The 27,171-nt window shown below is 35.9% G+C and overlaps 1 protein-coding gene across 1 annotated transcript; it reads right to left on the bottom strand.

The window, feature by feature from the left end:
• Positions 1-1,797: 1,797 nt before the first annotated feature.
• On the bottom strand, positions 1,798-27,168 carry LOC128238845 (PIH1 domain-containing protein 1-like). The gene is made up of 11 exons (XM_052955129.1): positions 27,076-27,168; positions 17,729-17,813; positions 17,026-17,098; positions 14,577-14,644; positions 12,595-12,712; positions 10,426-10,569; positions 7,687-7,780; positions 7,411-7,485; positions 7,164-7,251; positions 2,336-2,479; positions 1,798-1,887 (listed from the first exon to the last, which is right to left on the bottom strand). Exons 2-11 carry the CDS (start codon positions 17,801-17,803, stop codon positions 1,849-1,851), a joined length of 918 nt encoding a protein of 305 aa, XP_052811089.1. The 5' UTR covers positions 17,804-17,813; positions 27,076-27,168; the 3' UTR covers positions 1,798-1,848.
• Between the last annotated feature and the right edge of the window lie 3 nt (positions 27,169-27,171).

Here is a 27,171-nt window from a genome sequence, read left to right as displayed (position 1 = left end):
CTGGATTGGTTTCTTTGGTGGCATGATGCTGTGAAAAACAAATGTATCACTAACCAACCGTGTGTGGCGCACCCGTATTTATAGCAACCGACATTGACCAAACTACAACCCAAGCTGACCGAATATTGACGTAACACTGGCCCAGCATGACCGAATGGCGACCCATGTCTAACCCCGCCAGGCAGTGCATGACTGTCCCTGACATTGTTGGTTGACTGAATGTGATCGAATGTCGACGCAGAACTGTGACGTAACACCAACACAGAGAAACGCACTGTTGACCGAGTCTGATAAAACACTCGGACAGGCAGGGTTTCTGTTAGGTCAATAGGGGTTGCTTTTTGGTTAGACTTACGTAACCTTGCGATGCAGTTCGGTTGATGAGGGTTAGTACTCGGTCAAAATGCTATCTTGGCCTGTCGCAGCCGATTTTTATGCATGCTCAAAAAATGCCGGGGTCAGAAAATGTTCTCTCAGTCACTCTGTGTCTGTTGGGGTTTCTCGACGTCAACCTTCGGCCAGTGTTTGGTTGATATTCGGTCAATCTACGTTCCTATCGGATGCTGTCGGATGGATGCTAACCGACACTGACGCCGCCTGTCGTAGCCTAGTGAAATGCGCCCAGGATAATTTGATCTGGTTAATTTATATCACTTCCATCGCAATATCAATGATTTTGGTACAGTGATGAATAATAAATATAAATATATACTTATACGAGATCGGGTAGGTAATTTGGCATTACGAATAACGAATACATATGACGACCGGTTATACAGGAACATACATAATTATGTTGGACAAATTGCCTTTTGTTATGATTATTAACATGTGATACAGAAAAACAAAAACTGCATTAATCTTTCACGGCAAGATAAAAGGTGTCTATACATAAAACAGTGACCATAATTATAGTACACATGTTAAGTACACAAGCCTTCGTTAAGAAATAGATGCAAAACATCGATCAAACCTAGCTAAAATAGGTCCAAGAACGGCATTTTTTGACTAATTTTCCATTTCCACTTTATAAACAATCATTCAGCTTATACATTCAACAACTTTTTTGTTAAGGCCTCTAGAAACTTATAGGTTCAAAAGCACGTCTGGTCTCCTGGTAATACGTAATTTTATTGCGATAAAAGTGATATAAACTTATTTAACAGATCAAAATATCATTCGAACACACCAAAATACTCAAAGAATCCGCCATTTTGTTCCGCATTGAACATGTCCCTCACTTAGTCCAGTCTAAAATAATAGACGTTCATTACGGGATTCTGCTAATTTGCCACATCAAAAAATCGTACAATTATTTGGACTAGTTCCTCACTTAATATTTCCGCAAAATCATTCCGATATAATATGAGCTAGATGGAAATCATGCTAGTGTTAATGGCTTGTTGACAGAATTTGGAAATCATTTTGACATTCATGGCTCTTCTCTTTTTTTTTATGTTGAATACTATAAGTTCTTGACAGTGGCAGGTCTTAGACCTGACAACTCTTTCAGAAAATAATTTCATTTCATTTTTCATGTAAGTATGTGTTAATCAATGCATTTTTTTTTCAATTTTACATTTATCTCAGTGTGGCACTTTCTTCATTTGCTCATGTGCTGTATTTGTGGTTAACACTCTTCATTATTTTCGAGGTACAACTGTTTTAATAATATTTCAGATTATATAAGTCCGCCTATATTTGTCTTGGTATCAAACTCTCATTATCTTTTTCTTTTAGGAGTCAGAGTCATTTATCAGATAAGGGGGAGGGGGTGAAGTGGAGTGTAGAGACAGGTTAATCATAACAGTTTATTATTTACACATAGATTAAAACGAAGAAGTGGTGTCATGTTGGTTGTTTCACTGGCATTGTAATGGTCAGAATCTGAAAAGGAAATGAGAAAACAAGTATAAGTTCAAGGAAAATAGACAATGCAGAATAGATTTTAATTTTTTAAGAAATACAGCGATAAGCTATATTAACTGATGTTGATCCTTTTTTATGTACATGCATGAGCACATCTCTTTAGATACCGGTCTACTACCCTTTGCAATTCTAATAGCAGAAGAGTAATACAACTGTGCATTGGAAGATATTTGTCAAAAAATAAAATTCAGTGACTGCATGCTGTTTAACCCATTCGTTTACTGGTAACATATCAATGCACCTCCGATATGAATGGCTCTTCCCCATACCATGTATATTTTTCAGAATAAAATCAATTTTAAGCTGCTTTAGTTAATAAAATGTGGGCATATTTGGGCATGCACAGTTACTTCTTTCGGCTAGTATCTATAGTTTTAAAAAGAGTAAGAGGAAGATTATCAAGTACCTTTGTTTTCCTGTTGAACTGCGCGCCACACTCTATCTGGAGGATGTCCATTGGGAGGTAGATGTCAAGATGGTACACGCTGGATCGCGTCTCCAGCACGATCCGGTCTTCACCCAAGACCAGGCTCAAACTACTGCATGCTCTCTAAAACAACAGTATTCAAAGGTTTCTTATAAAATGTTACTGCTAACAAGAGACATGTAAATCATCATTTTACAAAAGCAGTTTTGTATTTCAATTCAGAAATTTTTAAAAAATTATCTTCAGCTTGCTTGAAGTACAAATTTTCAATTTAATCATGCTATTTCCATTATGCTTCTTTTAAAGTGGCATTATCCAAAATGAATTATAAATGCAAATACTCATCCTTTGTAGTTTCATGGGCCATTCTTGGTTATTACACAACAAACTAAAGTTCACTTTCTTTAGTTGCTTTACCAATTACAGTTTCTAAGTACTTAGTCCAACAAGAGCTGTCGTAAGACAGTGCGCTCGACTACGCCACTTTGACATAGAAGTGAATACAATAACGATGTAATATGTTCCTGTCAAAAGCAATAAAAAAATCAAATTAAAAAGTGAATAAGAATTGCGATGTGACAAACCGGGTATTTAATGAATGGCAGAAGAGATTCAGTTTCAACTGCTTTCTTATATTTTTTGTAGCAGTGACCTTTATCCTAGGGGTCCCAAACACCCATCAAGTCCTCCATAAATACTTCCTACATATCAAGTTTGGTCACAGTACGTCAACCATAAAGTTATTTAGTACCAAACAGTAATTTTTTTTTAGTAACAGTGACCTTGACCCTAGGGGGCCAAAAGGCAATCCAATGAAAGTTCTGCATAAACTTGTCCTATATACCTAGTTTGGTCACACTATGTCAGCCCTTACATGAGGTTTCAGTACTAACCATATTTCTATTTTTAGCAACAGTGACCTTGACCTAGACCATAACTCTCGCGCCCAAAACACAATCTCAGGAAAGGTCTCTTTAAACTCTTCCTATATACCAAGTTTGGTCACAATATGTAGACCCTTAATTATTATTATACAAGTTATTCAATACCAACCATTTTTCTATTAAGAGTAACTTTGACCTTGACCTTGATCATTAGAAGCCTCAAACGCATTCCCATGAAAGGTCTCCATAAACTCTTCATATATACCACTTTATGTCAAACCTAGCTAAAATTATTCGATACATAAGGTGACTTTGACGCTGCCCTCCCACCAGCCTGCCTGCCTAAACAATGACGCAAGTCATTTTAATAAATTGTTTTTCCTTTATAAAAACCTGGTTAAAAATATAAAATGTTCCTGTCTAAAGAAATAAAAATAAAAAAAAAATATCAATCAAGGGAAATAATTTGTATTTATGGTTCAAATGGAGTTATGTGACCTTATTGTAAGATGGTTGTCATTTATTGCGCGAAGTATTAACTGCATTGAATGAAGTGTATAGAATTTATTTTAATTAAAATCCCAACTTGCTTTAAAACTTTAACCTGCCCTCAAACTTTAACTTAAGTTTCTAAGTCATTCAGGGGCCATTACTTGTATTAAGGATAATATGGAGTTCTGTAACCTTGCTGTGTGATGGTCCTGAACAACTGTGTGAAGTATTTAGTCCATTAAATAAAGGTTATAGAAGTTATTAATAAATATCCCAACCTTCCCTAAAACTTTAACCCAAGTTCCTAAGTCAATCAGGGGCCATAACTTGTATAAAGGATAATATGGAGTTATGAAACCTCATTATATGATGGTCCTTAAAAACTGTGTGAAGTATTAAGTGATTTGAATGAGGGGTATTGAAGTTATAGAGTGAAAATCCCAACTTGCCCTAAAACTTTAACCCGACCCCGACACTGACGCTGGGGTGAGTAGTAAAGCCCTCCTTATTCTTCGAATAGTCGAGCTAAAAATGCATTGAATAGTTTGTAGCATTTTAATATCCTGCCTGTATTTTAGAATTTAGCATGTTGTTTTTCTGGAATATAATAAGTACTACTTTAAAAAAAAAAGTGACACAAAATATATTAACTTTTTTTACTTGGAATATCAAAGGTTTGATTTTACATCAAAGTATGATCTAATTGGTTCTGTAGAAACTTCTTATGTTAACAGCAGTTACTGCAAGCAAAATAATGACTAAATATGTAGCAATGCAAAGATGTCCATTAAGTAACAGTGACCTTGACCTTGATCCTAGGGCCCCGAACACTATCCCATATCCGTTCTGCATCAACTCTTCCTACATATCAAGATTGGTGACAATATGTCAACCCTAACTAAAGTGTTTTAGTACCAAACGGTTATCTATTTTTAGTAACAGTGACCTTGACCCTAGGGGCCTAAAACCAGTCCCATGAAAGGTCTCCATAAACTCTTCCTATATACTAAGTTTGGTCACAATATGTCAACCATTACTTAAGTTATTCAGTACTTACCATTTTTCTATTTTTAGCAACAGTTACCTTGACCTTGACCATGACTCTCAGGGTGCCAAACACAATCCCATGAGAGGTTTCAACCATTTTTCTATTTATAGTAACACTGACCTAGACCTTGATCCTAGGGGCCCCAAATGCAATTCCATGAAAGGTCTCCATAAACACTACCTATATACCAAGTTTGGTCACTTTATGTCAAATCTAACTAAAATTATTCGATACCATAGGTGAGTTTGACGCCGCCCTCCCACAGGCTTGTCCGAACAACGACGCAAGTCATTCTTATAACTAGTGTACCCTTTGTGAAAACGTGGTTAAAAAAATAAAAATGTGCCTGTCAAAAGAAATAAAACAAGAGGGCCATGATGGCCCTAAATTGCTCACCTGTAAAACGAATGTAGCCTCTTAATAGTTTACAAGGCTTTTCAATACTAGGGCCCTGTGACCTAGTTTTTGACCCCAAATTTCCAGAATATTTGGGCTGAAAATGTAACCTCTAGAGTAAAGTCAACAAGGTTTTTCCATATTTGGGCTCTGTGACCTAGTTTTGGACCCCAGATGACCCATATTCAAACTTGACCTAAAAATCAACAAAACAACCTTTCTGACAAATTTCCAGGATATTTGATCTGAAAATGTTACCTCTTCGAGTGTTAACAAGGTCTTTCTATATTTGGGCTCTGTGACCTAGTTTTTGACCCCAGATGACCCATATTTGAACTTGAGCTAGAAATCAACAAAACAACATTTCTGACAAATTTCCAGGATATTTGGTCTGAAAATGTTACCTCTAGAGTGTTAACAAGGCTTTTCCATATTTTGGCTCTGTGACCTAGTTTTTGACCCAAGATATCCAATATTCGAACTTGGGCTAGAAAGAAACAACATTTCTGACAAATTTCCTGGATATTTCGGCTGAAAATGTGACCTCTAAGAGTGTAAACAAGGTTTTTCTATATTTGGGCTCTGTGACCTAGTTTTTGACCCCAGATGACCAATATTCGAACTTGAGCAAAAAATCAACAAAAGAAGCTTTCTGACAAATTTTCAGGATATTTGGACTGAAAAAGTAGCCTCTAGAGTTTTAACAAGATTTTTCTATTTTTGGGTCATGTGACCTAGTTTTTCATCCCAGATGACCCCATGTGACCTAGTTTTTCATCCCAGATGACCCATATTCAAAGTCGTCCAAGTAATTAGTGGGATAAACATCCTGACCTAGTTTCGTGACAATTGAGGCAAAAATGTGACCACTAGAGTGTTAAGAAACTAAGTGTGGACAGACGACGGACATTCATTGATCCTAATAGCTCACCCTCAGCCTACGGCTAAGGTGAGCTAGAAAAACATAGTTACCGGAAGTAACATTAGCGACATCGATTTTGGACAACCACTATCGATTATTACCAACATAGCATTGACAGCGAAGATTTATCGATTATACTGGATTATTGTTTCATCACTACTAGCCACAAAACATTATTGCTATCTTGTAGTACTTCTGCATTAGAATGCAATTTTTTTTTAACTAAATTATGTTGAAATCTTCTAAAACACCTACACATTTATGACATTTATGAAAGGGGACATGGTTCATGCTTGCTCAGTATTGAACCTAAAGAAACAAAGAACCATGATTTTTTGAAAAGAATTATATTTTGTTCCTTCAAACTTTTGACAGACGACGGACATTTATCAATCCTTATAGCTCACCCTCAGCCTACGGCTAAGGTGAGCTAGAAATACATAGTTACCGGAAGTAACATTAGCGACATCTATTTTGGACAACCACTATCGATTATCACCAACATAGTATAGACAGCAATGATTTATTGATTATACTGGATTATTGTTTCATCACTACTAGGCACAATACATTATTGCTATCTTGTAGTACTTCTGCATTAGAATGCAATTTTTTTTAAACTAAATTATGTTGAAATCTTCTAAAACACCTACACATTTATGATAGGGCACATGGTTCATGCTTGCTCAGTATTGAACCTAAAGAGACAAAGAACCATGATTTTTTGAAAAGAATTATATTTTGTTCCTTCAAACTTTTGCATTGTAGTGATTCCTGAAAATTAAACCTTCACCTAGATCATATTCAGAAACCTTTGTTATAGTAATTCTTAACATTAACAAGAATTCAAAAGCAAATTACAAAATAAACTTTCAAAAATGTTATTGAAATTCTTATATTTGTTAACATTTTTGACAAAGTGCCCCTTGAACATGTGTATATACCCGGTAGCGATTTTTTGGTTTCAATTTGAAAAGAGCCCAGTGCCCCTTCTTATCCCGTTTTCTACATACATACAAGCAGGATGAAACCTGTATTATGCAGTATAGCATTTGCTTCGCTTACCACTTGTGGAAGGTTAATCTCTGCCACAAGGAACTCTGGGTAACCCTCAGCTGGCTCTTGTACAATTCTGTAGTCAGGCTCTTTACCCCTGCACATACACAACGAATGTGAAAGTAAACAGTGACAGTAATTTTAAGGCCCGCCATTTTGGCACATGTTTCATAATTTAATATACTTTTTATTTGAAAAGCTATAGTTGCACAAGTAACACCTAAGTTGGAAATACTACAATATAAGCTGTACACACTTAGACTTGATGTCTTCTCTGGACTCCACCTCTTGAATAAGTGTGCTGGCTGGCAGTGTCGGCGATTCTCCCCACCTGAAAATCACACATTACCAGGATATACATACATGTATGATCATAGTTGATTTCATAGTGGAAGCTTTAAATTTGTCAGCATCAACATTTATATTGGAAAGTTCTAATGCACAAATTAAGTAAGTTTTCGAAATTTATAATTAATGAATACATGTACATACAATTTGTGACTTTGTATCATTAACATGTAATGTTACCTACTGACTCATTTCCATGATAACAGGCTTGGATTTAGTTCTGACATTTTGTGTCTGTAAAGTTCCAACAAATTTTCTGTTCTTCAAAATAATCCATTCTGAAAAAAAAGAACCATTTACACGCTTACAGACTTCACATTCATTAATTACTTTGCTCAACAATTAATGATTGCCCTTCAAAAAAACTTTCAACAATATTGTAAATTAACTGAAACATGAAACAAGAGGGCCAAGATGGCCCTATATCGCTCACTTCAGTAAAACTTTGTGCTATAGACTTGTTGATAGTAAAAGGGCAATAACAGGGATTTGGCTTCTCTGATGTATGAAATAGTTACCTCGAGAGTGTTAACAAGGTATTTCCATATTTGGGCTCTGTGACCTAGTTTTTGACCCCAGATGACCTATATTTGAACTTGAGCTAGAAATCATCAAAACAACCTTTCTGACAAATTTCCAGGATATTTGGGCTGAAAATGTTGTCTCGAGAGTGTTAACAAGGTATTTCCATAATTGGGCTCTGTGACCTAGTTTTTGACCCCAGATGACCCATATTCGAACTTGAGCTAGAAATCATCGAAACTACCTTTCTGACAAATTTCCAGGATATTTGACTGAAAATGTTACCTCTAGAGTGTTTACAAGGTATTTCCATATTTGGGCTCGGTGACCTAGTTTTTAACCCTAGATGACCCATATTCGAACTTGATTTAGAAATCTTCAAAATAACCTTTATGACAAATTTCCAGGATATTTGGGCGGAAAATGTTGTCTCGAGAGTGTTAACAAGGTATTTCCATATTTGGGCTCTGTGACCTAGTTTTTGACCCGAAATGACACATATTCGAACTTGAGTTAGAAATCATCAAAACAACATTTCTGACAAATTTCCAAGATATTTCGGCTGAAAATGTTGTCTCGAGAGTGTTAACAAGGTATTTCCATATTTGGGCTCTGTGACCTAGTTTTTGACCCCAGATGTCCGATATTCGAACTTTAGGTAGAAATCATTAAAACAACCTTTCTGACAAATTTCCAGGATATCAGGGCTGAAAATGTTACCTCTAGAGTGTTAACAAGGTTTTTCCATAGGTTCGTCGGAGTAATTACTCGAACAAACATCCTGACCAACTTTTGTGACAATTGAGGCAAAAATGTGACCCCTATAGTGTTAACAAACTAAGTGTGGACGGACCACAGATGACGGAAATCATCGATCCTAAAAGCTCACCCTAAGCCTCAGGCTAAGGTGAGCTAAAAAAACTAACATTTTAGCATCATGATCAGATCATTTTTTTTTATTTGTAACTAATGTTTCATAAATCTCAGAAAAATGTTACAAATATGTTACACCAACCTACCACTGGATATTCTCACTTCATATTGTCTTCTCACTACACACTAGAATAATTTTTAAACTGTAAAAAATACCAAATACTTCTGGTACGAATACCAAATACTTCTGGTATTAAAAGATTCTTAAAAGATACATTTTCTACCAATTTTAAGTTGTTGTTCAAGTTATATTTTTGTCTGATATCACTTACTTAATTATTTAAAACCATTTCAAACTTCAGACCCTCCAAGTTTTACTAGTCGAAACTCAATGGCTCGATATTCCAGGGACAGGCCAAAATACTTCGAGCCTTGAGGATGTCGAGCGAAGTGGGATTGCTTACTGAATGTGTTTTTTCATTATCTTGTTTACCTCGTTTGTTATTTGCTACGTTTTTATTAGACATAGTTATCGTACACATATCGTACAGTTAGCAACATCACGCATTCGAAATTATGAAAACATCATTTGAATCTTTTTATTTATTTACGCAATAAAACTATAAACACATCTATGCGAAAACAATAGACAAGAAATCTTTATACAATGAGTAACACATAGCATAGCTTAGGTTGTAATAGTTCCTCCTCCAGATTGCTTAGTACTTGACATTTGTATGAATCTTCCATTTGGAGAAATATTAAACGCAATATTTTTATATGAATGACGCCTTATAAAAATGCATTGAGATTTATACATGTAATGACATATTAATTTTGACGTTTGTACTCGTGCCAATTAAAGACAGAAATTAAAGTGGTGGCATGTTTGCTCAAACTGTTAAACCATTTAAATTTAATAATAATTATGACACCAATCAAGCAAATCTAATTGATTAGCGCCTTGTGCTAAATGAAGCCTAGCAAACAAATCAAGATGTGAAATTCTTACCGCGAAAATTTGTTTTAGCATTCACAGTCACTGTGACCTTAACCTTTGACCTGATGACCTCTAAAATCAATAGCGGTCATCTACTGGTCACCCTAAACCCCCAAGTCAAGTTTGAGGGTCATGGGTCCAGGCATTGTTGTGTTATAATTTGGACAAGGTTTGACAACCTTTTCCCATTAAAGGTCACTGTGACCTTGACCTTTGACCCCTAAAATCAATAGAGGTCATCTACTGGTCAGGCCAAACCTTCATGTCAAATTTGATGACAATAGGTCCAGAAATTGTTGAGATATCACTTAGCCAAGCTTTGGTCTACCGACGGACCGACCATCTAAGCGACCGACATGTGCAAAGCAATATACTCCCTCCTCTTCGAAGGGGGACATAATGAATTGGAAAAACTTTAATTTGATGGTTTTAAGCTGAGAAATGAGTAAATCACTTCATGTAGAATAGCTTTATATCTATCTGTGAAAGATGACCTTTCAAGATTAATAACTGCAGAAGTGCACATACCTCTGCTGAGTTGCATATTATATTTGTCCTCCAGTCCCTCCATCATCACGGTGAGGAAGAACGTCCTGAACAGCTCACTGGCCTGCATCTTGCTCATGAAGCCTGGGTTGACCACCACATCATACGCTGTACATCCTCCTCCAGCTAAAAAAACAATAACACCTTTTATTTGAAATACGAAATTGTAAACACAATGTGATTTATTCCTGATACAAGTTCATGTTTAAAAGAAAATATCACACTTTATTATTCATTCTGTTTGCTCGTTAACATGTGGACAGTAAAGAAAATATTAACAATATCGTCTAGGGCATTATGTGTACCAACTTTCACTTGTATAAATAATCTAAAACAGTTTTTGAGATATATATGGCTAAGGTTAAAGTTTTGCACTACTAATAGCTGAGATATGAGATACTATGATGAGTTTGCTGCAGTGCTAATTGTCTACTTTAATTTAAAAAACAAAATAGAAGCGCCGCAATGCGACGAAACCAGGTTTTTGTTATTGGCAATCAGAAATTATAGCGAATTAATTTGTTGTATGAGCAAGTTCAATCTGCAGCTTCATATAAGCTATATTCACACTAAGATTCATCACTATCCATCAATTCTAACTAAATTGTTGGGCAGAAAACATTTTTCTATTTTTAGGAACAGTGACCTTGACCCCACCTCCCAAGCTAGCTCTGTTCATAAGCTACCTACTCACCAAGTTTTATCAATATCTATCAATGCTAACTAAAGTTATTGGGCGGACACCATTTTTAAATTTTTAGTAACAGTGACATTGACCGTAGCCCCTCCCCAATCAAAAGCAATCCCAAGCTAGCTTTTCACATGCTACCTACACACCAAGTTTCATCAATATCTGTCAATCCTAACTAAAGTTATTGGGCGGAAACCATTTTTCTATTTTTAGCAAGGCCTAAAAATACATTTGGTTCGGTTAACCCGACCCTACCTACGGAATAGGCGCCGACCCTACCGTTTTTATAGTCAATTTGAAAAAAAAAATGAAAAAGAAAAAAAAAAAATAATAATATTTTTTTATTTTTTTAAATTGCTTTTCACTTTGTAGTTGAAAACCTTAAATACTTATACAGAAGATAACTTTAACACCATTATCCAATGATGAAAAATACATTCTTATATAAAGCCTAATAAATAAAAAAAATTAAAAAAAGCATACCTACCCTACCTATTTTTGAAAAGGTTGACCCTAACCAAACAATTTTTTTTTAAGCCTAATAGTGACCTTGACCTTAGCCCCTCCCCACTCAAAAGCAGTTCCAAGCTAGCTCTTCACATAAGCAACTTACACACCAAGTTTCATCAATATTGGTCAATGCTAACTTATGTTATTGGGCAGAAACCATTTTTCTATTTTAAGTAACAGTGACCTTGACCTTAGCCCCTCCCCCCCTCAATAGCAATCCCAAGCTAGCTCTTCACATAAGCTACCTACACACCAACTTTCGTCAATATCTATCAATCCTAACTAAAGTTATTGGGCAGAAACCATTTTTCTATTTTTAGTAACAGGTGACCTTGACCTTGGCCCCACCCCCCTCAAAAGCAATCCCAAGCTAGCTCTTTACATCAGCTACCTACACACCAAGTTTCATCAATATCTGTCAATGCTAACTAAAGTTATTGGGCAGAAACCATTTTTCTATTTTAAGTAACAGTGACCTTGACCATTTTTCTATTTTAAGTAATAGTGACCTTGACCTTAGCCCCTCCCCACTCAAAAGCAATCCCAAGCTAGCTCTTCACATAAGCAACTTACACACCAAGTTTCCTCAATATCTATCAATGCTAACTAAAGTTATTGGGCAGAAACCATTTTTCTATTTTTAGTAACAGTGACCTTGACCTTAGCCCCAACCCCCTCAAAAGCAATCCCAAGCTAGCTCTTCACATAAGCAACTTACACACCAAGTTTCATCAATATCTATCAATGCTAACATGTTAGTGAACAGAAACCAATGTTTGACGCCCGCCCGCCCAACGACAACCTCATTCTAACAACCCGGTTTTCGTTGAAAACCTGGTTAATAAGATGCCGAGATAATTTCAAATTCTTTACTCCATTCCAACATTGCCAGAGTAAGGGCATGTCTGTAGGTTTTTTCATGTATACCTGGAAGTCTGCCAGATACTCACATTTGTCCATTTCAGCATGAGGTTCACCTATGGACATGGGTATTCTAAAGCCAGTGGGGTTCTCAGATTCCAGAAGTTTGATTAGATCTTCCTCAGACATCTCCTGTGGGGCAGGCACCTGTTAATCATACACAAAGACTGAGTATAATGCGATATGGACAAAACACACAGTCAGTTGTTGCTTTGCCACCTCCATCCAAGATTTTAAGACTTTTGCTGCCATTTGTCTACCATACAATTTCTACCAAAAAATTGCACAAATTCAGTGTCTGGGAAAGCCATGTGAATTGCAATATTTGCCCATTGAATAAAGAAATATTGTACAGAATTCACAGCGATGTGATCTTCGTTGCACCGTTTTTCGTTAAGTTTATTGCATTTTAAGCATGAATTAACTGTACAAATTATAGAAAAAGCTGTATATAATACAAAATTTTTGGACTGGGTTACTTTTTTGGGTTGAAGAATGATCATTGATCATTATGTCTGTCAGCCTGCCTTCAATAGAAAATGCATCTTTGTCAAGTTCTCTGCATCAAGAGCTTAAAAGCAGTTACCTTGACAATGATGATTGTTGCCAATTAATTAACATTATTCAGATAATCAAAATAAGTCGTACATAATGTCACCTAAAAAGAAAATTATTAAGTACCTGAAAATTAAATAGAACAGTCGTCATTCATGGGAAAAGATGATACCAATAACAAACTTGATGCTGATTTGAACACTGTAAAGAGTAAACCCACCACCAAATTCACTGTTGTTTTTTTAATAAAACATAAAACCAAACTCCAATATCAAGCAACTCTACAGCCAAGGAATGTAGTGACAAGAATTTCCCTTTAACATGCAAAATGCAATTTTAAATCAAATACTTTAAATAAAACCAAGAGAGTTGTACCAACATTGTCTTACCCATTAATAAATATAAAATTCATAAAAAACAAGAGATGTCACAGTATGTGACGAATGCCCTCGAATGTGACATTGACCTATGAACAAGGTCAGTACATGAAAGATCAAACACTGACCTTTGATGTATGCATGTGGATCTTGCATACGACACACAATCTTTATATGCCAAACACATGTGCCAAATTTTTTTTGGTAAATCTGTCATATACATGACAAATTACAGCCCGGTTATGACATCTATGTGCATTTATGCAGCATTTCATAATAATATAAAGCATGGAATGCTTATGAACAAGTTGAAATATGTCCATACAAGGGGAAGTTACAGCCCGGACACGATAACCTATACACTTATATGCAGCATTCCATTGTGAATAAACACTAGGTGTGACCTTGACCGTAGAGGTAGGGACACGGGTCTTGCAAACAACAAGTCTTCTTGGTATGTCAAACACATGTGGCAACTGATTTTTAAAATCTGTCCATACAAGAGAAAGTTACAGCCCGGACACGAGTTATTGAGCCAGACACACGGTCGGAAGGACAGACGGATAGACGGTGTGATTTTTATGTCCCCTTTGGGAGCATAAAAAAAAGAATAAAATGTTTGCATATGTTTCTTATCTTTAAATAGCACACTACCATTAATTTTGAAAAATCATCCCATAGATTTTTCTTAAGATGTGATATTTTCTCATAAAGAAACATTCTTCTCAGTCCCTGCAAATTGTATTAATATTTGATTTAATGACATTATCAAATCACATTCAATATTCATGTATGAATTAAGAACATATGGCTGATTTTATGAGTCCATGCAAAATACCGGTGAGTTTGGGGGATTTGTGAATGGGAAAATATATTGGAAAAAGAATCTAGCATGTGCTTATTCAAGAGCACAACACAAAGGTAAAGTTTTATACATGATTTTTTAATTTTAATATTTATAACATTAAAAACAATTAATAAATAAGAACGCATTGAAAATGCCTTTTTTAACTGGTTGCATATTAAAATACTCGATATATTTGTTCAGTGAATTCATATGATGAACCTTAAAAACTCACATTATCGGCCATACAAATGTTGACAAATACTTTCTCATTTGTTTTGCTTTTGGTCTTCAAACAAAACCCTGCAATGAAAATATCATCAACTTAGTATAATCAATGTTGTATTTATACTATTAAATTGACCATAACAACTGAACATAAACATACAAATGTAAACAACAGGGCCATGATGGCACTGCACCACTCATCTAAGTAGTATTGCTCTTCATGTAAAACAACAACATTTGATTGATTAGAATTACACATCAATACGACAAACAATCAGAAGAAGTTCCATGAGAAAATGTAAGGAAAGTGCCATTAAGGATTTCAAACAATTAACCTACTGACCTATTTGCTGGACTTTCATGGCCTACATTGGTCCAACTTTAGTCTCATACAATCATACCTGATTTGATTATAATGAAGATTGGAATGAAAATGTGGCCACTTGTCTGTTTAAGAAGCCTTTTAAATATATGACCTTGTGACCTATATTTTGGATGGACATGACCCATAATCAAAGATGACCTAGATTTAATTAAAACACACACTCTGTCCAAGGTTCATAATAAAAAAAACAAGAGCTGTCACAGAGACAGCCCGCTCGACTATTCCGCCGCTTTTCAGTGTAAGGATTGAAAGGTTTTGGCGAAACATGCATGGATCACTTTTAGATTAGATTTCAATGAAATACTTGATGTGCAGAGATATTAACATAAATGTTGTTACATGCAAAATTTTAACAAGAATTTTTAAGTGTAATGATAAAGGGCCATTATTTGCAAAACACAGTTATCTAACTTGATTATTCAATTAGGTTGGGTGGTTGAATACCATTGTATAAAGTCTCAATGCAATACATCAAGAAGTTGCTGAGATATTATCCTATGTGTGCTAACTTGCAAGACCTTAACCAGAATTTCTAAGTCGCATAATAAAGGGGCAAAAAAGAGTTATCTTACTTGATTAAATAAGAAGGTTAAATGGTTAGGAGCCTGTATGGAAAGTTTCAATGCAATACATGATGTATTTGCTGAAGCATTGACTTAAAAGTGGTTACATGCAAAACCTTACCAGAATTTCTATGTTAAATAAAAAAGGGGCCATTATTTGAATTTAATGCAAACTAGAATTTCTCTACTTGGTTATTTAAGTAGATTGGATGGTTGAGTACCATTTTATAAAGTCTCAATGCAATTCATCCAGTAGTTGCTGAGATATTAACCTATGTGTGCTTACAATGCAAAACCTTAACCAGAATGTCTGAGTAGAATAATAAAGGGCAATTATTTGCATTAAATGCAAACTAGAGTTATCTAGCTTGCTTAATTGAGTAGGTTGGATGGTTGAGTACCATTGTATCAAGTCTCAATGCAATACCTCAAGTATTTGCTGAGATATTAACCTATGTGTGCTTGCACGCAAAACCTTAACCAGAATTTCTAAGTCAAATAATAAAGGCCTGTTATTGGCATTAAATGCAAAGTAGAGTTATTAAACTTGGTTAATTAAGTAGGTTGGATGGTTGAGTACCATTGTATAATGTCTCAATGCAATACCTCAAGTAGTTGCTGAGATATTAACCTATGTGTACTTGCACGCAAAACCTTAACCAAGGGGTGACGCCGACGCTTGGGTGAGTAGTATAGCTCTCCTTATTCTTCGAATAGTCGAGCTAATGAACTAGAGTTCACAGAGACAACCATTCTGACCAGGTTTCATGAAGATGGGAAGAAAATATGGCAGCTGGTTTTCATAGATTCAAACTTGTGATCTACATTATGATCCAACAAGACCAATTACCAAACATAGTCTATATTTTTATTTAAAACATTGGGTAGAAAATGTGGCCACTAGAGTTTAAGGTTTATAAAATAGTTACATACAGCTTCACCAAAAAAACATAATTGAACTTGATCTGTTTCTGCTGTAAATGAAGCAGACAGACATTCTGAGCAATTTCATAACATTTAACTTTTTTTGTCTTATGTGTGTTAATTTTTTTTTGGAACATTTGATCCAATAACCTTGTTTCTGATATCACCTATATTAAATGATAACAGTGTACAAAATGTGGCAACTAGAGTATGTTAACATGATATTTCAAACCTTTGACCATTGATTTACTTCTTAAGTGGACATGACTTATAGCCAAATTTGACCTAGATTTTATAGATAACCATTCTGACCTCGTTTCATTAACAATGTGTAGAACATGTTCCATCTAGAATATTTACATTTAGGTAGGTCTAATATTACACCCAGCGACTTACTTGTGTACACTTATATCACAAAACCTTGATTGTACATGCACCCGATTGTTTGGAATGCACAGTTTTTTTTTCAAACTATAATTTTTATCTGTATTTGTGTGAAATATTTTTTTACACAAGTCACCCTGTTAACATAAAAATGGAGAGAAACTGCAACAGCATAATAAATCAAAGTTTGCTGGTGTGACCTGGGCTAGGTGTAACCTGTGTGGTTGGAATGGCCTCTTGGTTCAGAGCTGACAGCAAACTCGGATCCTCTGACTGAAATAAGACAAGAAAACCTGACATAAATACATTTTTATTATCATAGATCAACCAACAACCATGTATTGGTACATTTTCCCTTTTTAATGCACTTTAATATCGGATAACATTTATGTCAAGAAGAGAGTAATTATTGATTTAATGTGGTGTAAACTCTAAAGTAAAGGCAAGATAAATAACATAAGATGCCACAGGCAGATACAAATGCTGATATATCTTTGTCAGCTAATATTGGAGGAAGACATATTGAATGTAGAGTTTTGGTACTTGTGAGCATGATGACCAAAGTTAAAATTGTTTTCAAGTTATGGCTACATCATCAGAACATAATTTGTTTCAAGGCATCCTAACAGTCAGATATTCTGATCCATTGATGATTTCAATGGCAATTTGTTTTTAAATCATGTAGAACTCCTTATTGTAACAAGTTGTCTGTAGAATTTTTATTCCCAACAAATAGATAAAATATCCCCCTGTTAGGTATACCGTAAATTCTCATTATAAAAATGCTTTTAGACCACTAACTAACTAACTTAGGCAAGGCTATAACATACAATACCCTTTACCTGTTCTCCCCCCAAAAACAATAGACTTGTTAAAAATTAAGTGAATGTAAGACAGCCTTACTGCAGCATTCATGAACATCTGATTAAACATAGCATGTTTTTCATCCAGATTGGTGTCCAATAGTGAAGAATCCATTATGCCAAATCTGAAATATAAAAGCAGAATAAACATGCATGCTGTCATTGCATTGCAGATTGTGCAAGTAGGAATGAATGTTCAAACACAGGATTATCAAGCTGTTTTTGATTATTACCAGTACTTGGGCAAGAGTTGTTTTACTTGGGCTTTAAAAAAAAAAAAATGTCCATTTGTCCACACAATGGAACATTGTCTCTCATTTATCAGTGCAATTACAATTACACCCGGTACATAACAGAACCAATTAAGGAGTTGATTTGAAAAGAGCTAAGGTATTGCATCCCTCCTTGGATCTTATAAATTCCACTTGTACGTAAAGACCTCTGATTAAGACATGTAAACCAGTTGTATTCTTAAGTTCTTTAGTTTAATAATTTAAAAGTGTTCATATAAACCATTAAAAAGTTAATAAAAAGTAAGTCCTAATCATATGGACATTATGCTATGAGTACAAATTCGTGCATGAAACTCATTTAGTGCACAACAGTTTTTGGTCCATATGTTCACATGCCAAGGTATAAGGAAGCCGCGATAGGCCCCCTTATGGTCAAGGGAAGTGCCCTTCAGGAGGTTCAGAAGGGGGCCAAGACCAAAATTTTTTGTACGGGTCCAGCAGCTCTTTCGTAAATGACTGTCCAGATGACTGAAATATTTTGAGACGACTTATTATCGAAAAGATACCTTAAAGCGAAATGTGTGCAAGCACTTTTTTCTTTTCACTGATTATATGCCTTCGAGGTATTTAGTCGATCCCACATTGATATTTCATTTTGATGTCACAAAACATCAACAAAAGTTGGCCATTTCCGATATGGAATCATTATGTTGATTGCCGGAGATAAATGAGTAAATATGATGCATCTGTAATGGCATTTTATTATAAATGCTTTGATTGGTTCTTGCAATGCAACAAGGCACAATCAAAACGACAGCACTAAATATGCTTAGGCTTCAGTGTCATGTTTGTTCGGACAGGCAAATATTTTTTTGGACAGGCTAAAAACTTTCAACACACCTGTCCGGTGGACAGGCAGAAATTTTACAATTTCGGGAAGACTGGTTTAAGCATTTTAAGAGCCTTAAATTGCATTTTAAAAACCCTATACATTCTGATATACATGTAAGACAGAAAAAAGTAGGAAAATCATTTAAATTTTATTAAACAATACAACAATGAGTCATTTATTTTAAGTTTATCTAATAACTCATGTCATTATGAATGAATTAAACTCAAATAAACATTGTCAAACCTCAGCTACTATCTTACTACTATCCTTATCAAAAATCTGTCTACTCTTTACTCCAGCCAAGTTATCTACCTTTCGAGTGTCTAGGAAAATACTCAATACCAATTGACAACCAATTCCTCAGGCATGTCTTAACTAAATTCTGCTTTCTAAAACCATTGAAGATTCATTTCTTCAATTTGCATCATAACTGTAATAACAAGAGATGTTTGTCAAACATTATGCCCCCCCTTAGCGCCATGTTGTCAGGATTATATAGACAATTGAATGAAATATGCATGGACCGAAATGACAGCTGATTTGTTGCCGTTAAGGCAGTTTTAAGATTATGACCATTAAAGTGTGAGGATAGAGTGTGTTATGACCATGACCTTTGACTCTATGAACTCAAAACCCAGAGTCATCAGCTGGTCACCAGAAATCTAAATGTCAAGTTCGAGGGCCATGGGTGCAGGCATTGTCAAGTTATCACACAGACAAGTTTTTTTCGTTCAAGGTCACTGTGACCTTGACCTTTGACCCAATGACCCCTTAAATCATAAGGGGTCATCTACAAGTCAGATGCAACTCCAAGTCAAGTTTGAAGGCCATGGGTTCAGGCATTGTTGAGTTATCACTCGGACAACCTTTTACCATTCAAGATCACTGTGACCTTGACCTTTGGCTCTATGAATCCTAAAATCAATAAGGGTGATCTACTGGTCAGGCTTAACATCCATGTCAAGTTTAATGATCATAGGTTCAGGCATTGTTGAGATATCAGTGGGAGAAGATTTGTTAACTTTTTGCGTTAAAGGTTACTGTGACATTGACCTTGGCCTGATGACCCCTAAAGTCGATAGGGGTCATCTACTGGGCAGGCCCAACCTTCATGTCAAGTTTGATGACCATAGGTCCAGGAATTGTCGAGTTCACTTTCAAGGTCCCTGTGACCTTGACCTTTGACCCCTAAAATCAATAGGGGTCATCTACTGGTCAGGCCCAACCTCCATGTCAAGTTTGAGGGCCATGGGTGCAGGCATTGTTGAGTTATCACTCGGACAACCTTTTATCATTCAAGGTCACTGTGACCTTGATCTTTGGCCCAATGACCCCTAAAATCAATAGGGACCATCTTCTGGCCAGGCCCAACCTCCAAGTCAAGTTTGAGGGCCATGGGGGCAGGCATTGTCGAGTTATCACTCGGATAACCTTTTACCATTCCAGGTCACTGTGACCTTGACCTTTAGCCCAATGACCCATAAAATCAATAGGGACCATCTTCTGGCCAGGCCCAACCTCCAAGTCAAGTTTGAGGGCCATGGGTGCAGGCATTGTAGATGTAATACTCGGACAACCTTTTACCATTCCAGGTCACTGTGACCGTGACCTTTAGCCCAATGACCCCTTAAATCAATAGGGACCATCTTCTGGCCAGGCCCAACCTCCAAGTCAAGTTTGAGGGCCATGGGTGCAGGCATTGTCGAGTTATCACTCGGACAACCTTTTACCATTCCAGGTCACTGTGACCTTGACCTTTGGCCAGATGACCCCCAAAAACCATAGGGGTCATCTCCTGGTCAGGCCAATTCTCCAAGTCAAGTTTGAGGGCCATGGGTGCAGGCATTGTCAAGTTATCACTCGGACAACCTTTTACCATTCAAGGTGACTGTGACCTTGACCTTTGGCCAGATGACCCCCAAAAACAAAAGGGGTCATGTACTGGTCAGGCCCAATTCCAAGTCAAGTTTGAGGGCCATAGGTGCAGGCATTGTCAAGTTATCACACGGAAAACCTTTAACCATTCAAGGTGACTGTGACCTTGACCCGATGACCCCCAAAAACAATAGGGGTCTTCTACTGGTCAGGCCCAACCTCCAATTCAATTATGAGGGCCATGGGTGCAGGCATTGTCGAATTATCACTGGGACAACCTTTTACCATTCAAGGTCACTGTGACCTTGATCTTTGGCCCGATGACCCCCAAAAACAATAGGGGTCATCTACTGGTCAGGCCCAACCTCCAATTCAATTATGAGGGCCATGGGTGCCGGCATTGTTGAGTTATCACTCGGACAACCTTTTACCATTCAAGGTCACTGTAAAATTGACCTTTGACCTGATGAGCCCCAAAAACAATAGGGGTCAGCTACTGGTCAGGCCCAACCTCCAAGTCAAGTTTGAGGGCCATAGGTGCAGGCATTGTCAAGTTATCACTCGGACGACCTTTTACCATTCAAGGTCACTGTGACCTTGACCTATGGCCTGATGACCCCCCAAAACAATAGGGGTCATCTACTGGTCAGGCCCAACCTCCATGTCAAGTTTGAGGGCCATGGGTGCAGGCATTGTTGAGTTATCACTCGGACAAGCTTTAAAATTATTTTACCATTAAAGGTCACTGTGACTTTGACCTTTGACCCAATGATCCACAAAATCAATAGGGGTCATCTACTGGTCAGGCCCAACCTTCATGTGAAGTTTGATGACCATACGTCCAGGAATTGTTGAGTTATCACTCGGACAAGCTTTGGTCTACCGACGGACCGACGGACGACATGCCTGTGCAAAGCAATATACCCCTCTTCTTCGAAGGGGGGCATAATTACCTTTTAACTAGTAATTAGCCCGGATCAGAAGCATTTGATCTGACAAATAGATGGGGACAATTGTCACACTTTTGTTACTACATGAGCCATAAGAATTAAAAGATGTCATTGTTAATCTGTGAAAGCAATAAAATCTTGAAGTATTTAACATGGCCTTGACTGCATGCCCAAATTATTGGATTAGTTGTCACACCAGCAGATGTGCTTAATTTATTGCAGTGACTGAATCAATTATCATGCAGGCTAAATGGGTGCCACTTGCGTCATTTTAAGAAAATATTTTAAAATCTTGTCGCCATAGATTTGCAAATGGCGAACGCCAACAGGAAGCCTGCATGACAGTTCTCTATGAACTTTGGTTTTGTTTTCCCATGACACTGATTGTGTTGAACACTACATTGAATAAAGAAAATTATTATTGAAAAGAATGCGGCCAGTCCAGGGATCAAACCTGGGACCCCCTTCTTGCAAAACAGGTGCTCTTCCAGCTGAACTAAACAGACTGTATAACTCTCTTGATATGTGCAAGTCAGTGACATGACATTCAACCCCACTGCGCTGGACCTTGTCCCCAAATTTCCAATCATATACAACTGTATATTGTGAGCCTCTTTACTCAACACAATCCTTGGTCCAACTCATGCACTGGGCTCAAGCAATGGTCACAGGTTGGGAACAAAATGTTATTGGCTCAGAAAAGTATACGTGTCCAGTCCAGGGATCACATCCGGGAACACATGTAGGCTTGCAAGTCAGATGTTGTACCAACATTGCTAAAACTAAAAGGTAGTGATGGGCAATCGGTTGTATTTTACAATTGATTATCGGTTACAAAACGGAGACAATCAACCGATACCATCAACCGATTAAACATCGGCTATAATCGGATATTATACAGCAGTGGTTGCTAGTAATATTCTTAAAGGTAATGGGTATCACTTCATCTCTGTAAGCTGAGTTTTATGTATAAATCAAAGAATAGAACTAACATTTTTATTTTTCAGGAAATAGCACTAACAAACATAAAATAGAAATAAATCTTTTTTTTTAAGGAAAAAAAACAACAAACAAAACTGAAATGTTCACATCAGACATTCCAGTCACCAGTATAAATCTACCAGTATAACTCTTAAGTTTTTGTTTAGAAATATTGTCTGGTCAATGATAGCTAACACTTTGCCGACAAGAAGTTTCAGCAACGCATCATCTATGATGGCCTGTCTATCAGAGTTGATTCTCGGGGCTCAACTTTGCATGGACTGGTTGTTTTGTGGGGGTTTTCATTTCACTAGTAGAATCATGGGGATGATCATGTTGTAAATGAAACTGAAAGTTTGTTATATTGTCTGAAATGAAAAAAAATGTTCTTAAGCATCTTATATTGTCAAAAGCATCTAAACAAATAATTTTTCATAATTTTAATACCATTGTCAATTTCATTTTCGTGTCAACACAGTCACCTGACCATTTCATTGGTAACTGGACAATTCGGCACCAAACGAATTTGGCCTAGTCAATTCGGCACCAACACATTCGGCACCCCGTCAACTCGGCACCATAAAGCAGAGTCAATTCGGCACAAAATTCAAATTATCTTTAACTCAACTGTTCTCACTTGCATTCGTTATATGGTTCGTTTATTTCAATTAATGATTTAATCTACCTTTCAAAAAACATTCGATCATCCAATGTGAGTATCATGTATCGTTTTTTTTCAGTAATAACAGATGGCCCAAGATTATGAACATTCTTATTTTAATAGCATACGCATACATTTGTTTATTGGGGGATATTTTGCTTCTTATTTTTGTAACTATAATTAACGTCAGTAAAACGCGTGCGCTGTGGGTAAGTAATGATTACAAGACACGTTCATTGTCAAAAATTTAATTAATTAATTTTTTAAGGCAATTCACAAATAATCATAAATAGTCATTTGCAGATACAATTTTGAGTTAATAATTGAATATACATGAACGTTTGCAAAGATTGGATCTTGAGCTGATCTTCCCTCGAGGCGTAAGTTTCTTCGTGAAGCTAAAACGTAACACCAAATGGATCTGAAATGAATGGGTAAAAACATGAAACAATGTTAAGCCTATTTTCTCCATTTTGATTTATAAGAATTAGAACAGATGTCAGCGAACATTTGGCTGTTTAAAATCTAGGAGTATACTTAAATGCTTTATTTTGTAGTATTCGAAATGAATGCATATTTTCTTATTTTGAAACAAATTATTTAATATATAACTTTTGTCTTGTGACAATTATAATGTACTTTGATTTATGTTAGTACATACAGAGTGATACTCCGCTTTGCATTTTCAAATGGGTCGATACATTGCCCCAATTGACTTAAGAAAGGCTGAAGCTGTATTTGTCGTTCAACAGTCTCGGCCTCACGCTGCAGCAATGGCAAAAGAACGTAAAACTGCAAATTACTGCGACCCGCTTTACTGTGCCATCCTTGTTTATATTGGTATAAAACTATTTTTAAACAAAATTTATTGCACGGGATCGGTAGTTTGCTTTATCTTTAACTTTAATGTTATGTTATGGCACAACAATTGTTCATTATAGTTGCACATAATGTTAAGTCGGTGCAGCTGAACGATAATGCTACTAGAATATAATGCTTTATTTAACAAGTTGGGATTTAGATTTCTGCTTACCTTCGCAGTCATTGTTTGTCCTGACAGACTGACGATAGCAAGACTACTTGCGCACAGTCCAGCAAGAGTTGGCCATCCACTGGTCGTCTATGTATTCACAGAGAATCTCAAATTTTGGGGGTTGTTGCCTTTTTCCGAAGACGACGGAACGCGCTCTCTATGCGTTATCGTCGGCATTTATACATGATTCCCTTTCCGGAATATTTTCTTCGCATGGCCCGCACACAAACGAACATGTCTCAGCTCCATCTGTAGTTTAAAACAGATAAAACATAATTATTTTATGTATTTCTATACAGTATAACATATGTGTATGCAGAAAAGAAAACACATGGATAACAAGTACGTAAACTAAAACAATCACTTATTATACTAACAAAATACCCATTGGAAGTTTTTATGCAACAATATAATAATTCAAAAAAAGCTTCATTTAACATATAAAAAGAAAGATTTTACCTTCAAGGCACTGTTCATGTTTTGTTTTTCCACATGATATACAAGCCCATTCCTTTTGCCTAGGCCTCACAAGACGGCGACACTTTATGCACAAATCGTCGATCATTGTTAAATCCAATACAGATTATCAACAACTAATCGGAACGTTTAACAATTAAATAGAAAAATTCTACAACTAAAAATGAAAATCAGTGTGACTGAATATATACGCACAGTAATATAATTCAGAAAATTGCCACGCGAACCCCCTGTAATCAATTAAACCATATGGTTATCAATAAACAATGGTATGTTAAAGATTATTATTAATTTTCACACCAGGGGTTGAACGGATAGAGCTAATCAACGAGACACATGCCGACACACTATGACATGTGTTTTCATAGATAATAATCTCATCACACAACAAATAACTCTGTAATAAATTTAAAGTCGTCTGTTTATTTTCATTATGTTTTTAGTAGTTCATGAAGGTATTCGATTTAAGTATTCTATGCATACGGAATAAGAAAGTAATCTGTCAATAAAATGATTTAAGTTTAAATAATAATTATATTCCTTTCCGTGTTAAATGAAATTACCTTTAAAATCGACTTTAACGAGTTCATTTTTATAAAAATCATATTAAATTTGGTATTATACCATAGCATCTTATTTTCATTTTTGCAAAATACTTTCATATGGTTTTTTTTTAACAACGAAAGTTTCATCATAAAGTTTTAATGTTAACATTTTTATTATGACAGGTGTATTGTTTATTATCTCGAACATTCCTTTTGAATTCAGTATAACAAAAAAAAAACCGGATTTAAATGCTTTAAAATATTTGTATCAGTTCTTAAAATTTAGAAAACGGTACGGTATATCAATGAAAATGAATACAGAAATAAGAATTGAAAACAAAATAAAAAATAAAGTTGCTCTATAAATATTTCGGGGAATTATTTTCTTGAAAAGCATTTAAAACCTTAGTGCTTAAATACATGAGCAAAAAATAAATAAAACAGTGCCGAATTATCTTGGTATCCAGTCGGATGGTGCCGAATTGGCGGTGCCGAATTAACTTAGTGCCGAAAAGGTATGTATGCCGAATTCGTTTGGTGCCGAATTGTCCGGAAACCATTTCATTATTCTCATAAATAATACTAGCTACAATTTATTTGCAAAATAGTTTTTCACAAAATTAATTTGTCAAGTGATATTTTCGTATCGAAGAAGATAAAAAAAACCATCATAATCTTTAGATGACAATGTTTTAACAAAAATAAATGCAGACAGGAATCATTGATTAGTTTACTTAGTTACTGTACCTTTGTTTGCATAAGCCTTTTTGCAAAGGCGACAATATGCCTTGCTCATGTCAAGATTTTCTTTGGTTGGAGGTCGGATGGTGCCGAATTGGCGGTGCCGAATTAACTTAGTGCTGAAAAGGTATGTATGCCGAATTCGTTTGGTGCCGAATTGTCCAGAGACCATTTCATTATTCTCATAAATAATACTAGCTACAATTTATTTGCAAAATAGTTTTTCACAAAATTAATTTGTCAAGTGATATTTTCGTATCGAAGAAGATAAAAAAAACCATCATAATCTTTAGATGACAATGTTTTAACAAAAATAAATGCGGACAGGAATCATTGATTAGTTTACTTAGTTACTGTACCTTTGTTTGCATAAGCCTTTTTGCAAAGGCGACAATATGCCTTGCTCATGTCAAGATTTTCTTTGGTTGGAGGTCCTGGTTTGATTTTTTTGAATGCAAAGAAGAGCCAGACTTTGGTTTATGCTTTTCCACCCGGATAATCATAATCATACAGCACATGTCATTTTTGTTTGCCATTCTTATGAATTGTACCCTAAGAAAAATTAGCGTAAACGTCGGCAAGACAAAAATCGTAAATGCATACTGAGTAACCTCCCTTGATAAATTTGTTGGTTGTTCCGCGATAATCGATTATGATAATTTACAATCTCTAATCGCCGATTTTGAAGCTTTCTGATCAATTTTCGATTATAATCAATCATCAGCCCATCACTACTTAAAGGCCTGATAAATTACAGACATGCACTCTGTTAACTATGCAAATTGGTACCGAGACACACACATTCAAACACGCTTTAACAACGTGTCATCAACTCGAGTGCGTTCTCAACTTCTCATGAATTGTCCGAAACTGTTTTAACCGAATTCATTGCAAATAATGAGATATGCGAAAGCACAAATTCAAAAACAGTATTTCAATTAATGATTTACAACAGACTTCAAACGTATACAAGCAAGTTTAAATTTTATTACTAACTACCTTCTGCTTTATCTTTGCATAAAGAACCTAAGGTTTTCTCGTGTTGTTGTGTTATGACAAGTTTATATGGACGCCGCCATTAGCTTCCGGTTGACC

Source organism: Mya arenaria, chromosome 6, assembly GCF_026914265.1.
Source record: "Mya arenaria isolate MELC-2E11 chromosome 6, ASM2691426v1".
Classification (NCBI taxonomy): Eukaryota; Metazoa; Mollusca; class Bivalvia; order Myida; family Myidae; genus Mya; species Mya arenaria.
This window is presented reverse-complemented; position numbering and strand designations above follow the sequence as displayed.